Here is a 13,331-nt window from a genome sequence, read left to right as displayed (position 1 = left end):
CTTTACCAGAAAGAGCACATATTTTTGCTATCACACCCGAAGTTCAGGTTAATGCAACTAAAAACTAGATGTATAAAATTTGCCAAGGATTTTATGGACCGCATCCCTTCCCTGCCTCCACTGTGTGAGTTTTGGTCACTAGAGTTAGTGGTTGGGGTGTAAAGAAGAATTTTAGTTCACTGGACAAATACTTTAAAAATTAAATAAAGCATTATATTTGACATAAAAGGGGATTTAAAGCTCAGTAATACCTTTCATTCTCGTTGGGCAAGGCACTAAAGAACTACCCCCCAATGAACCTGTTTCCATCCTTCAACACACAGTCAAGTGTGTATATACATCCCCCACTCTATGGCAGTAGGTATTCTATACATACTTTTTCTTAGCGCTCTCCTTTGCGGACTTAATATAACTCAAAGATTATTCCATGAATTCATACAGACCTATCCTTACTTTTTTTTCTTAAAGATTTATTTATTATTTATTTACTTATTTTACTTATTTTTGGCTGTGTCGGGTCTTAGTTGCGGCACGCAGGATCTTCGTTGAAGCACGCGGGATCCTTCGTTGCTGCGCGGGGGCTTCTCTCTAGCTGTGGTGTGCAGGTTTTCTCTCTCTAGTCGTGGCACACAGGCTCCAGGGCGTGTGGGCTCTTTAGTTTGCAGCACGTGGGCTCTCTAATTGAGATGCGCAAGCTCAGTAGTTGTGGCGCAAGGGCTTAGTTGCCCCACAGCATGTGGGATCTTAGTTCCCTGACCAGGGATCGAACCGCATCCCCTGCATTGGAAGGCGGATTCTTTACCACTGGACCACCAGGGAAGTCCCCCTATCCTTATTTTTAAAGGGTTTCTAATGTATATCATATTGGTGGATATGATTGGTGTTACCAATCTTTTATTATAATCACTGTTGCAATGAATACTTGATGTATATCTTTGCTCACATGTCCAACACAATGCATGGCTTACATTTAAAATTTATATATATATACACACACACACACACACACACACACACATATATATGAATATATATAAAACGAAATTGTCCTCTGAAGAGGTTGAACCAATTTACAGTCCTCTAACAGTATAGGAGAGTGCCTGTTTTCCACACACTTACCAAGACTGTGTCAGGATCCTTTTTGGTTTTTGCTAATCTGATAGGTAAAAATACCATTCGAGTTTTAATTTGTATTGCTTTCATGCTACATGAATGAGACATCTTTCAAATGTTTCCCATTTCTCTATGTTTATATCATTTCATTGTCTTTCTGTTGGATTGTTGGTCTTTCTCATACTGACTTTAAAAAACTATTTATATATTACATAATTTAGCCCTCTGCCACAGGTGTTGCAAATATTTTTCCCACTTTATCATTGTCTTTTGACTTTGTCCATGGTGTTTTTTTCCAATGTATACATTTTTAATACTTTTAGAGTAGAATTTATCAGTTTTCTTTTCATGGATTCTGTTCTTTTTGTATTATTTGAAAGGCCTTTCTCACTCCAATATTCCACAAAAAGTTTCTCCTATTTTTTTCTTGGTATTTTTAAGGCTTAATATTTCTATGTTATATTTTTTGCACCACCTGGAATTTATTTTGGTGTAAGGAATTTTATTTTTTCTGGACAGCTACTCAGTCATCCCCATATACTTTATTGAATAATCCCTTTCCCTCTTCCAATATGAAATGTCACTATTATCATATACTAAAGTACTGTAGTTATGTAGGTCTCTTTCTAATTCAGAAGAATATAAAAACTTAAAATATAATGGGGATAGTAGCAGTGCTGACAGAAGAATAAAAATCAAGGTGGAAATAGAGAGATCAAAGTAAAATAAGTTCCCTGGCACTAAGTGACATCAGACAGTAACTTAAGAGTAGATAAGAAAGAGGAGGGAGCTCTTTAGAATTGTTCTATATCCTGTCTGGTGTTGGCTGGAAGAATCTACGATGTTATAAAACTCATAGAACTGTACACTAAAGAGTGAATTTCATTGAATGTACATTTTTAAAAAAAATTTAAAGACTAAAGGAATAGTGCAGCCATCAGTAATGAAAAACTGTTTTGTGAAAGGAAGCCGCTAACTTTTTTTTTTTATTCTCTTTTGTCCTTATCCACTGTCTCTTCTCTGAAAGAGGAAATACAGTCCTTAGTCATTTAAAAATTGTGTAAATATGACATATCATTCACTGACTTGTTCTAAATTCAATTACTGATTAAAATTATGTGTTTTACACATAAAAAAGTGTTGGTGAAAAAGAGAGCTGTCATTATTTGGGTGAAAACTCAGAAAGTAATTCTTCTAAGCATTCAGCAACGGTTCGAGCTCTGGAGAGCACTGGGGAATAAAGAAAATCTGCCTTTAGCAATAGCTCCTGTTTGTCCACCTTTTTTGCTATTCTTGTCCTATCTCCCTCCAGATCTTCTGCTCTCTTCCTTTCCCTGCTAACAAAAGTTACTCTCAGCCACAGAAACCAATCCACACTGAAGTATAAATGACCACTAATATCTTCCTCTGTACTATTCCCACAGGGTCTTCACTGCAAACATGGAAACTTTGGGCTCTGGATGCTCTGGCCAAGTAAGTGCATGAACTACAGGTTCCAAGTGGCTGGGTGTGAGTCATGATGTTGCTACCCTTGGCTGAGTGACCCTGAGAAAGTTACGTATATCCTCGTGCCTTGTCTTTCTCAATTAGGGTATTTACTTTTTAAAGTACGTACTTCATAGCGTTAATGTGAGGATTACAACAAGATAATACATAAAAAACATTTTTTAAAGTGCTTGACACATTAATAAAAGCTCAATAGTTTGTTGTGTTATTAATTTCAGACGAGAGCAGACAGTTGTGGCTACTCGGTAACCAAAAATCAAGTCCCATTGCTTTGTAATTTGGCTACAGTAGGAGCTAGTACCAAGCTACCATGGGATTATATAATCTTGGGAAATTAACCTCCACTCTCGAATCTCAGTGTCCTTGTCTATAAAATCCTGACCTCACAGGAGTCTTAGGAAGACGGAACGAGATAACATACATGTGTAAAGAGCTTTGCTAACCAAAAAGCATTGAACATATGTCAATTATTACACTAGGAAATTTTAATCCCCGTCAGATTATTATCTTCCTGGTTAACAGGTTCAAACTCATTCATATAATGAATATATACAAGATTCATCAGAGACATAAAAATAAAAAAGGGAACTTGTTATTACGTGCTTCTAATATAATAGAACTCTAGTTTTAAAAAATCAAAAGTTCATGGCTAAGAAGGCATGGAGAAAATTGTTTATAAGTCCTTTATGCATTTTTAAATTGAGTTTTTGTGTCCTTAATTAATTTAAAAGAGGAAAATATGCATGTTTTATCTTCCATCATAATTCAAAAGTGTTTCTTTCTTTTCATTATAATTCTAGGCTATGATGCCAATCTTCAGTTTCTTTTCTGGAAAAGTCCATTTTTATAGTATGTTCTTGGTGCCAACCTATTATAAAAAAATTGAATCTTACAATGCAATTAAGAAAATGAATAGTGGATTTTGAATTATCATACCACAAACAGACCCAAATGTAATGAGAGATTTCTCCTATTCTGGAGCTGTTGTCCTCAGGACTCTTAGGAATATCCATTTGTTTTATTACATGTTTGAAAAGGAGTCCCTCCGCAATTAATGAGATGGTGCATGTGGAAAAACTGAGTACACTGCGAAGAACTGCAGTAGGTAGGATGTTATTATAATTGGTCTCACCAGTAAGATACCTAATAGGCGTCTCCAAATATAACTTGGTCAAACCAAACTTCTGATCCCCACCCCTTACCCAGAACTGCTCTTCCTGCAATTTTTCCCATCTCAGTTTATGGCAACTCCATCCTTCCAACTGCTCAGGTCAAAAACCTAGGATTCATTGCTGATTTCTCTAGTGTTTTTTTTTTTTTTTCTTCTCAACCCACATCTAATGTGTCAGTAAATCCTATCAGCTTTACCTTTCAAATATTTCTCACCACCCCTACTGCCCAGATGCTGGTACAGGTCATTAGCAACTCTTGCCTGCATTATTGCAATGGTGTGCCACCTCCCCTCCCCGTGTTAGTTTTCTCCATTGTACTTACTGGTCCCTAAATTACTAGTTTACTTATTCTTTAATTATTGTTTGTCCCCTCCCTCTAGAATGTAAGCTCCACAAGGGAAGGGGATTGTCTGCTTTGCTCACTTTTGGATCCCTTGCACCTAGAATAGTGGCTGGCGTGTAGAAGACACTCATCATATGTATTGATTTTTTAAAAAAGCCTCTTAACTGGTCTTCCTGCTTTAATTTTTGCCCCCTGAAACCTATTTTCAACAAAGCCTTCAAAGAGTTTCTGTTAAAACCTAGGTAGTATCTCTCCTCTGCTCCCCATCTCACTCAGAGAAAATGCCAAAGTCCTAACAATGGCCTATAAGAACCTCCAACATTTGTCGCCTTCCTCCACCCCCTCTTGCTCCCCCATCTCCCAGTCACATCCACATTCATCCACATTACCCCTCAGACCTGGCCTCCCCCTACTTTCACTCATTCACTCACTCTGCTCTCACCACACTGGCCTCCGGGTTGTTCCTTAAACATGCGGGCTGGACTGGCTGATCCTCTTGCTTGGAAAGCTCTTCCCTCTACAGTCTCATGGCTCACCCTCTCACCTCTGTCAGACCTTTGTTCAAATCTCCCCTTCTCAGACAGGCCTTCTCCGACCACCCTATTTAAGTTGTATCCCACCCCCACTAATCCCAACCCCTCTGTGCTTCATTTTCCTACGTAGCACTTATGTATCACCATCTTACATCACTCCTACCTATTTATACTTATTATTTTATTTATCGCCTTTCTTCCTTCTGTAAAATGAAAGCTCCGCAAGATCAGGGATTTTTATCTCTTTCATTTCCTGCAGAAAATGAATGCTTTCCTAGCATCTAGAACCCTGCTGGCACATAGTGGATGGTCAATAACTATTTACTGAATGAATGAAGGAAGTGATATTCTCTCACTGGGTATCTAAACCCAGTTAATCAGCGGGAATGGAACCCATCCATTGTGAATTACTCTTAACCGGTTATTCTCTCTATTTGTCATGGTATCCTAAAGAGATCAGGCATAGTATATCAATCTTTCTCCAAACGAATCAACAGTATGAATGTCCTCCTTGAGAGACAGCAGAACTTTTATTTCCACCCTCACTACTGTGTTTTTTAAGGCACTGGTAAAGATTTTTCCCATTAAAATATATTTATTTTATAGGCAAACATTTCCCTCCCCAAATCTGCCTTACCCTGTTTTCCTGGCCACAGCTGCAAAGTTGCATATTGGTGCCAGAGGCAACTGATTAGTTTAAAAATATATACTCTGCTTTAGGCTGGCATCCATTTGTATTTCATTATAAGAGCATATTAAAAATGATGTCTTGGACTTTTAACTGTCTATAGCACAGCACATCTGTCACCCCAGTTCATCCTGACAATCTACCTATGAGAGTGTGTAGAGCAAAGTATTATTCCAACAGACACGGGAGTCCAGGCCTAGAAAAGCTGGTAATATAGGTGATCCTGGGCATGATTTCCTACTTTTATTTTTTAAATCTTTTTTTATTGCAAGTCATCTTAAACCCCTCAATAGGAAAGGCTGTCCTAGGTTATACAGTTAGAGTTTTGGAAAAAGCCTCAGTTTCAGACACACTGTTGGGATACTGAACATCTGTACTTAATACTCTGTTGTGATGTTTCTCCTCGCTAAAGCTGAGCTCTAATAAACTGACAAAGATAAACAGGATCCAACCATCCTGTGGTTTTAATTTCTAAGAAAGCACAGAATTTATGAAATGATACTTTTGCTCTAAATTTTTATCCAGTGGTAATCCAATTTTAGACACCCCCTCCTTCCACCCACAAGCTGGTTTCTGAAGGGAAGTTCTACCTTCTCTCTCAGACTTAAAACATCAGAATGATATTCCTACTAAACAGCTTAGAAGTCACTCACTCCAAAAAAATCTTAACTGAGGCTCCGCATCTGGACCCAAATCCCTCCCAAGTCTCTTGTGGCACCTATGTGCACCTCTGTCCCAGTGTTGTCAGTGTGAGCTACCCGTTTCCCAGCTGTCTCCTGCAATAAATTCCACATTTCTTTAGAGCAGGGATGAATCATCTTTGTATCCCCAGGGGCTAACACAGTCCTTGGCACATGACAGATACTCAATATATGAAGGATGAATAAATGAATGAAAGAAGGTAGTTATCAAAGATGAATGTTAAGGGAGAGGGGCTACATCACTCGTGGTACCTTTTCCCACCCATACACTCTTGGGCCCCTCCACTCCCTCACTTATTGTAGCGATTGGAAGTAGAAACTGGACGTGACTCGTCCCACCCCTTCCTCTCCTCTTTCCCTTAGGGAGACAGGTGCTGGCAGGAAGCACACGGCCACCTGGACCTCCATCAGCTCTACACAGGAGGGCAGCCCCCTCCCATGGGAAGGCCTGTGGTGGTCCTGCACTGCCAGAGACTGGGTGGGTTTGTTTGTGTTTCAGCATTAGGAAGTACATTCGCCTGTAGCTAAAAAATAAATTTTCTAATAGTAGAGGTTATAGTCTAGTCTTCCATCTGATTTTTTTTCTTGGATTTCATTTATCAATTAGTGCAGAAATTGGGGCATGGAAGAGGATTTGTTTTGCAGGGGTTCTTAAATCTCTTCCCAATGTGGACTGGTGGGCTTTGAGATTTTTAACTTGAGAGGCTTCTCTTATGCTATAAATTACAGATTTCCCAGAATATCACTGTCTTAATAATAAAGTAGAAGATGGTCAGGTGATAATTGCTGTGAAACAACATATGACTGTGAATTCAGCAAACCCCAGAAAAGACCAAAAAGGCTAAGATTTATGATGATAAAAACCCTTCTATGCCATCAGTAGAACACTTTGTTTTGTCTATATTCCTAGAATCCTAGGATTCAAAAAGTAAGTTTCAAATTATTATGTAAATATCAAACTTTGGGTCCCCTTTCCTGATATTCTCTTTCCAAAAATCTCTAAACACTGTGCTAATGAACATGCAACCACATGAACTGGATCTGTCCAGACCCCCTCCACACTTCTTCCCATCATGTTGAAAGAATGCTTGAGGCTGGGCACAAGAGGACCATGGGTATCTTTTTATACAAGGCATTAGATCCAATCCATGGAGTGGAGTCCAGGGAATGGACCCAAAGGTATCAACCTGACTGAGGGATTGAGTAGCTTCTACATGTCCTACAGGCATAGTTTTTCATTAGCCAAGCCTGGAGGCTTCCACTAGGTAAGAGTTTTGGCAGATAATAAAATGCTCCAATTTATTTGGTGGTAGTGCTTATCGTGGCTGATTTCACATAACCAGCTAGGTATTATCACCCACATTCTACAGATGAGGAAACTGGGATTGGAAGAGAAACAGAGCTAGCAATGTGAAAAGTGATGGTTTGAGCCCCTATCCTTTAGACTTCAATAGCTAGCTGCCCAGGGTATTTCCACTCGTCCACAGTGCCTCAGAAAAGCCCCATCCCCATTACTGGAAAATGCACTACAGATGCATGAGACATTGATGGTGGAGGTGAGGATATGTCTACACAGAATAAAAAGAACATTAAACAAAGCTTTTTGAGGGCTCTGCCAATGTCCTGAACATACAGAGAGAAGATGAAGAGAAAAGTGGTACCCAGAGGCATGTACAGAGCACAGTTTAAGCACATGGCTGCCAATGTGTAAGTCAACATCCCCAGTGACTAGATCTAAATAGAGTTTGGAGATGATTATTTCTCTGACTCCTTTGAAGATGTTACATGAATACACAATAAGCAGGACAGGCCTATGAGCTTCTGCTTCTCAGAAGCTTCTTTTCTAAGCTGAGCTTCCAAGATGCTTAGAGCAAGTCTAGTTTGCTTCCTATGTCACTGGACACTCAAGAGTTTTCTCCTTTGTTGAAAAGTGTTGAACCACCTCTTACCAAGAGAGGTAAGCCTCCCCAGAATTGTCCCTGGACTCTCAATCTTTTTGCTATGAAACCAGAATCCACGCACAGGGCCACTCACTGCTACATGTATTATCAAAGGGAATATGTACTAGATAGCCTAAAGCTCATCCACGCCCATAAGGGACTCTAGACATTTTGGATTCAGTGTCACCAAAATTAAATCCAATGAACACAGTGTCAACAGAGGCTCATTCTTTCTCTTTGGCTCCTTCCCTCCTGTACTCAATACCATCATGTCCCCAGTACTGAGAAGTCTGAATCATCCTTCACTATATTCATCCAAGTGGTTGTCCAATCCCAAAGCTTATGTCTATAAGACGTTTCTTCCTGTGCTCTCCTCCATTCAACTTCTATAACTGCTGCTCAAGTTCTTGATCTTAACACTTCTTTCGTGGTCTACGCTCATCTTTTCCTCAGTAGATTCCTTGCATTCAGCCTCACCTCCTTGAAGACCTCCTCTCCTTAGGGGCACTGTCACAGCTCCCATTCTTTCCTGTGCTTTGATCTCTCTGTAAAGCTTTAGAGAAGGTGGTCATCACACCCCCGTCAAGGTCAGGTAGTCCATCCATCACCTGGGAACTCTGCCTCCAGCTGTCACTCTTTTGGTCATTGTTTCAGGGACTAAGAGAAGCCAAATTTCTGTGTTTAAGCTACTTCTATTCCCTGTCATCTTTAAAATATCAGGAGAGCTGTTCTCCCTCTAATTCATCAAGTAATGATTCCCATTATTCCAAAAGGTTTTGAAATCCTATACTGTCTGATCACATGTTCCCATACTGTTCAGAGACAAGCCAAGATTTCTTTTCTCTTTCCTTCCAGTTTCATCTTCCATCTCCTCCCTCTGCCAAGCCTAGCCATGCAACTGCCATGGCTACTGGCTCTGACCTTCTGCCAGGCTCTTATTCTTCGCGAATGTTCAACATACACACCTTTGAATTGGTTACTTTGATCTAAACATTTTTTCTATTTGATGGATGAGTTGCATTAACCTTGGTACCTCATCAAATGCATTTCTCTTGCATTGTAAGTTACTGGAAGGCAGGGCTCTACAGAAGCATGAGGAACTTTTTGCTAATAAGAATCCATAAAAGCAGATGCTGTTTGATGATCATGAGGATAGCATTCAAAGCCACTCAAATAATAGGCAAAATTTAATACTTCATATCTTGACTTCAGTCCTTGGCACGTAGTTACACCATTTCATCCACCCAAACACCCAGTCATTTCCACACCTGATGTGGTTGGTAGCACCCTAGAGTGCTATTTGCTCTGATCTGGTCTTGGTTCTGCAAACTCATGCTACAGCCATCGCTGGGGATCGTGCCTTTCACTGAAGCCTATGCAGTGAGGGGCCAGGCGTAGGTGTGCATTCACGTGCGCAGAGCCTGACGGGCGACCGGCGCCGCATCTCAGCCATACTTACTTGGTGAGGTGGGGGACGCTGCACCTCCTTCCGCGGACGTGGTCGGAGGCTTTGTGTCTGGCACCGGCAGAGGCACAGGCCTGGCCATCGGTGGTGGCGGCGGCGGTGGCAACATGGGGGTGGGGAGGAATGGGTTGTGCACTTTGCCTTGGCTACTCCCGTTGGGCTGCCAGGGTGGGAACCAAACAAAACACGCACAGGAGAAAGAAGACACAGATAGAACCATTAGCCGCTTCGGAAAACAAAAGATTCCTTAGGCACCTTTCATGTAAATTACTAAGTAGTCTAGCTACTTGAATTCTTCCATAAGAGCATATGGATGAAGAGCTGTGGGTTGTTCTTAAGGCATTCCACAAAAGTACAGTCTTAGGCACACATGCTCCATGCATCCTAAACTTACCTCTTGAACTACTTTGACCTTCTTTGGATCTGATTCTAGAAAATGACCTGCCAACTTTTGCTTGGGATGTTTTGATTCTGTATTAACTGTGACTTTCATCATCATTCTCATGATATTAAATATTGATTTAATATATAAGTGTTTTATAGATTGTGGAATTATTCCATCACGTCTATTTATACAGATCTAACAAAGTTTCCTAAATATGCATTTAAGATTAAAAAAATATTTTATTTTCACTCTTCAAAGTTGATATTATATAACATTTAATAAATATGTTAAGTGAACATAAAAAATTTCTTTCACATATTGTATAACATCAGGCACAGAAACTTTAGAATTCAGCTGTCAAAATTCTGCTAAGGAAAAATATCACTTCTAATTTTGATTTAAATTATATAAGCATATGCCATAAGAGTCATATTTATCTGGCTGCCTGATGTTAGAACAACCAAGTAACAGCTCTTTAACAAAAGAAAAGTTTCCTTCTGAAGAAAGCAATAAAATCCATTTATTTCTGAGTTTTTCGAAACAGTCCCATGAAGAACCTGCCTTAAACCCTATAAAATTTTGATCAAAATGCAAAACTGGTCATTTGACAGTTATATGGGATGATGTCAGGACTATTAAAAAAAAGTTAAACATTTTAAAAGTCAGATGCTTGATGCTGGTGATCACTTCAGTTTTCCATGGTTTCCCAAGTGGCCTTTCTGCCTCTGGTCTTCAGTGACACTATTCAACCAACAATAATAGCTCCTATTTAGGCTCTAGTCCTGAATCAAAATTCAGTTGCTGTCCCAGGCTTTTAAGTTTAAGCTTAGTAATTCTGCAGAGGAAGTCTCACTGCCTCATCAACATTCACTTATATATTTAGTATTGTTCCTCAAAGACAATCTCATCTGACAGTCAGAATGTTGTGCTTTCTTGCCAACAAACTTGCCTGTGTGTCATTTCTGAGTGGGCTAAAAGTCCATAAGTGAATGCTTTAGAATAAGCCAAGCAAATGAATACACAAGCAAAAAGAAAAAAGGGTCCATATTGATTTGTTGTCTAGACAGAAATGTATCTGCTAACACATCACCAGACATTAGTCAAAGCTGCCTGTTCTAACTCAGATATGCAGAATCAGGTATTTCTTCGAGGGAAGAAAATCGGTGATAGGGTGGTGTGATATAATATTCTAAATTAGGCAATAATAATTATGGCTCATCTGTGGCTTCGTTACAGTTATTAGGAGAAAAGGAAAATCACATTTGGCTTTATGCTGGTCATTATTTCCAATTCATTGTTATTATTATTGGCCTTGGGATATAGCTATCCATTGCGAACATTTGGTTCTATATTTGAAATAAAATTTGTGATTTAAAAAAATCACTTTTACATTAGGAATATTGTTTCAAATTGTGATTTGGATTATTTGAGAAAAAATGAAAACCTCCATTCGAAACTACTGAATACTATTTAGCTTTATACAAAGATAAGTGGGAAAGATAACTACTTGCAGAAATAACAAACTATAATAAACTACTTCTAGAATCTTGAGTTCAAGTACTGGTCAACTTGATGTAAAGTGTTAGAGGACTATTTTTTAAAAATATCAACTTAGTTGATCTGAAACATCTGTGCCCCCTTCTCCCCCTACCTCTCCCTACCACCCAAAATCATTATTTAAAATTATTTGGTCTTTCTATTTTGTTAACTGCGTGAGCCCTTGGGTTAGTATGCATGAGGTGGAATTATCTGCCCACAGACCTTAGAAGGTTATACAGTTCACCCTTGAGATGATTTATATCCATAAACTTGACAGTTGCGAAGTTAACACAAACACTGTTTTTAAACCCTGGCCAATCCCTCTTAGAGTAAGTTAACTTTCCCACAATCTAGAATAAATATGACATTTGCCTGCAGTCAGTCAACACGACATCAGAGCACAACGTCACATGGTCATAAGGTCTTCCCTTGTTATTTTTACATTCGGTTAATATTTCTAAAGAAATTGAAAAAAAAAAAAAAGAAGTTTCCTTACATTGAGGAACCCCACCTGTCCAGCCTGCTGACCAGCATCAGGGCAGACAAGTTGGACAAACTCTTTCAGCGTCTCCTGAGGGTGATAGCGGATGGCTGGGTGGGAGAAGTAAGGCCCAGGCTGCTGGATGATGGGTGATGTTGGAAAATGAAGAGTTGATGGTGTCGCATGTGGACTTGCTGTAGGAAAAGAAAACATCAGAGTTAATAAGAGAAAGACTTGTTTTGCCACAGCTTTTAAACTGGATTCAACTTCCTTTTAAAATTTCTTCTCCTGACCCAATTCCTAGTAACTGCTCGTGTGACAGCACTTAACACTGGAGAAGTCTGATAGATTTTCTTCCTTAAAGCTCTAAGACAAACATGGAGGCTAGATTAGGGTAGAGTTTCAAGCTGTCTTTCTATTTTCAGTGGACATGAGTTATAAAGGCATTAATAATCCTTGGTGAAGCTGAAGATTATTCATTACCTTAAGAGCCTTTTTAATGAAGCAGGCAATAAAAAATGTATTTGGTAGATTAGACCTGATTTAACTGACATTACATATGACAAATTCTAGTTTGCACATATGGATCCCCTTTCATGCTGAGATTTCCATAGACAATAATTCATTGTTAAAGCTCTTATACTCCTTTCAAGGAAATTTCTAGGGACTAATTCAGGATGAAATTTTTTGAAGTCTGTAGTAAATGATCACTTAATGAACCCATGCAATTTGGGTGCCTCACTTTACATAGAAGGTTTATGTTGCCTTTTTTTTTTGGCCATTTCAAAGCCAAACTCAGAAACGCATAGATGTTAGTTATAGCAGGGGAACCCACAGGCTGAGTAGGTAGGCAGTGACCCCTGCTAAACTGTTGGCCCTCTGCTCATACAAACTGATGAAAGGCTCAGACAACCATCACTCCCTTATATTTGAACCCTGCTGAGTTTCACTGATACAGGAAGAAGATTACATTAGATTTAAAAAACGTATGTGAGGTGTTTAATAATTTTTCCTGGGAAGACTTTTGCCCTTGAAATGGAAGGGTGATTCATGAAGCCTGCTGAAGGGTAAGAACAGCACACGGGAAGGGCTGAAGACACTCAAACCAAGTAACGCCGAGACGGACGCTCTCACTCCCCAATGAGGGCCAGTAAAACAACTGCCAAGTAAAAGCAGATGAGAGTATTTATTTTTCCTTTACTTTTTGCAGTTTAAATCTTTAAACTCAAGGAGGCCCTGCAAAGAGAAAACAAAGGAATACCCAAATATTTGGAAAGTAAGACTTTCCTAATATTGAGGGTGACTCATAAAACTGAAGAGCAACTAAGCGAGACTGGCCACACTTTCTACCACCATCCCATCTGTCAAAAAAGGATGCATCTCTGTTGATCCCTGGACACGGGTTTTTTGTTCCCTACCGTATCTGTAGGACTGGGGCATTTTCTGACTAATAATTGGAGTGGCT

General features: G+C 39.4%; 1 protein-coding gene across 5 annotated transcripts in view; it reads right to left on the bottom strand.

The window, feature by feature from the left end:
• NFIA (nuclear factor I A) overlaps positions 1-13,331 on the bottom strand; it is a 376,875-nt gene that overhangs the window by 46,611 nt on the left and 316,933 nt on the right. For all 5 annotated transcript variants that reach the window (XM_036855592.1, XM_036855604.1, XM_036855586.1 and 2 more), the window contains 2 exons: positions 11,882-12,060; positions 9,456-9,621 (listed from right to left, as the gene is read on the bottom strand). In XM_036855592.1, coding sequence (XP_036711487.1) covers positions 9,456-9,621; positions 11,882-12,060 — 345 coding nt within the window. The remainder of the gene's footprint in view (positions 1-9,455; positions 9,622-11,881; positions 12,061-13,331) is intronic.

Source organism: Balaenoptera musculus, chromosome 1, assembly GCF_009873245.2.
Source record: "Balaenoptera musculus isolate JJ_BM4_2016_0621 chromosome 1, mBalMus1.pri.v3, whole genome shotgun sequence".
NCBI classification, from domain to species: domain Eukaryota; kingdom Metazoa; phylum Chordata; class Mammalia; order Artiodactyla; family Balaenopteridae; genus Balaenoptera; species Balaenoptera musculus.
This window is presented reverse-complemented; position numbering and strand designations above follow the sequence as displayed.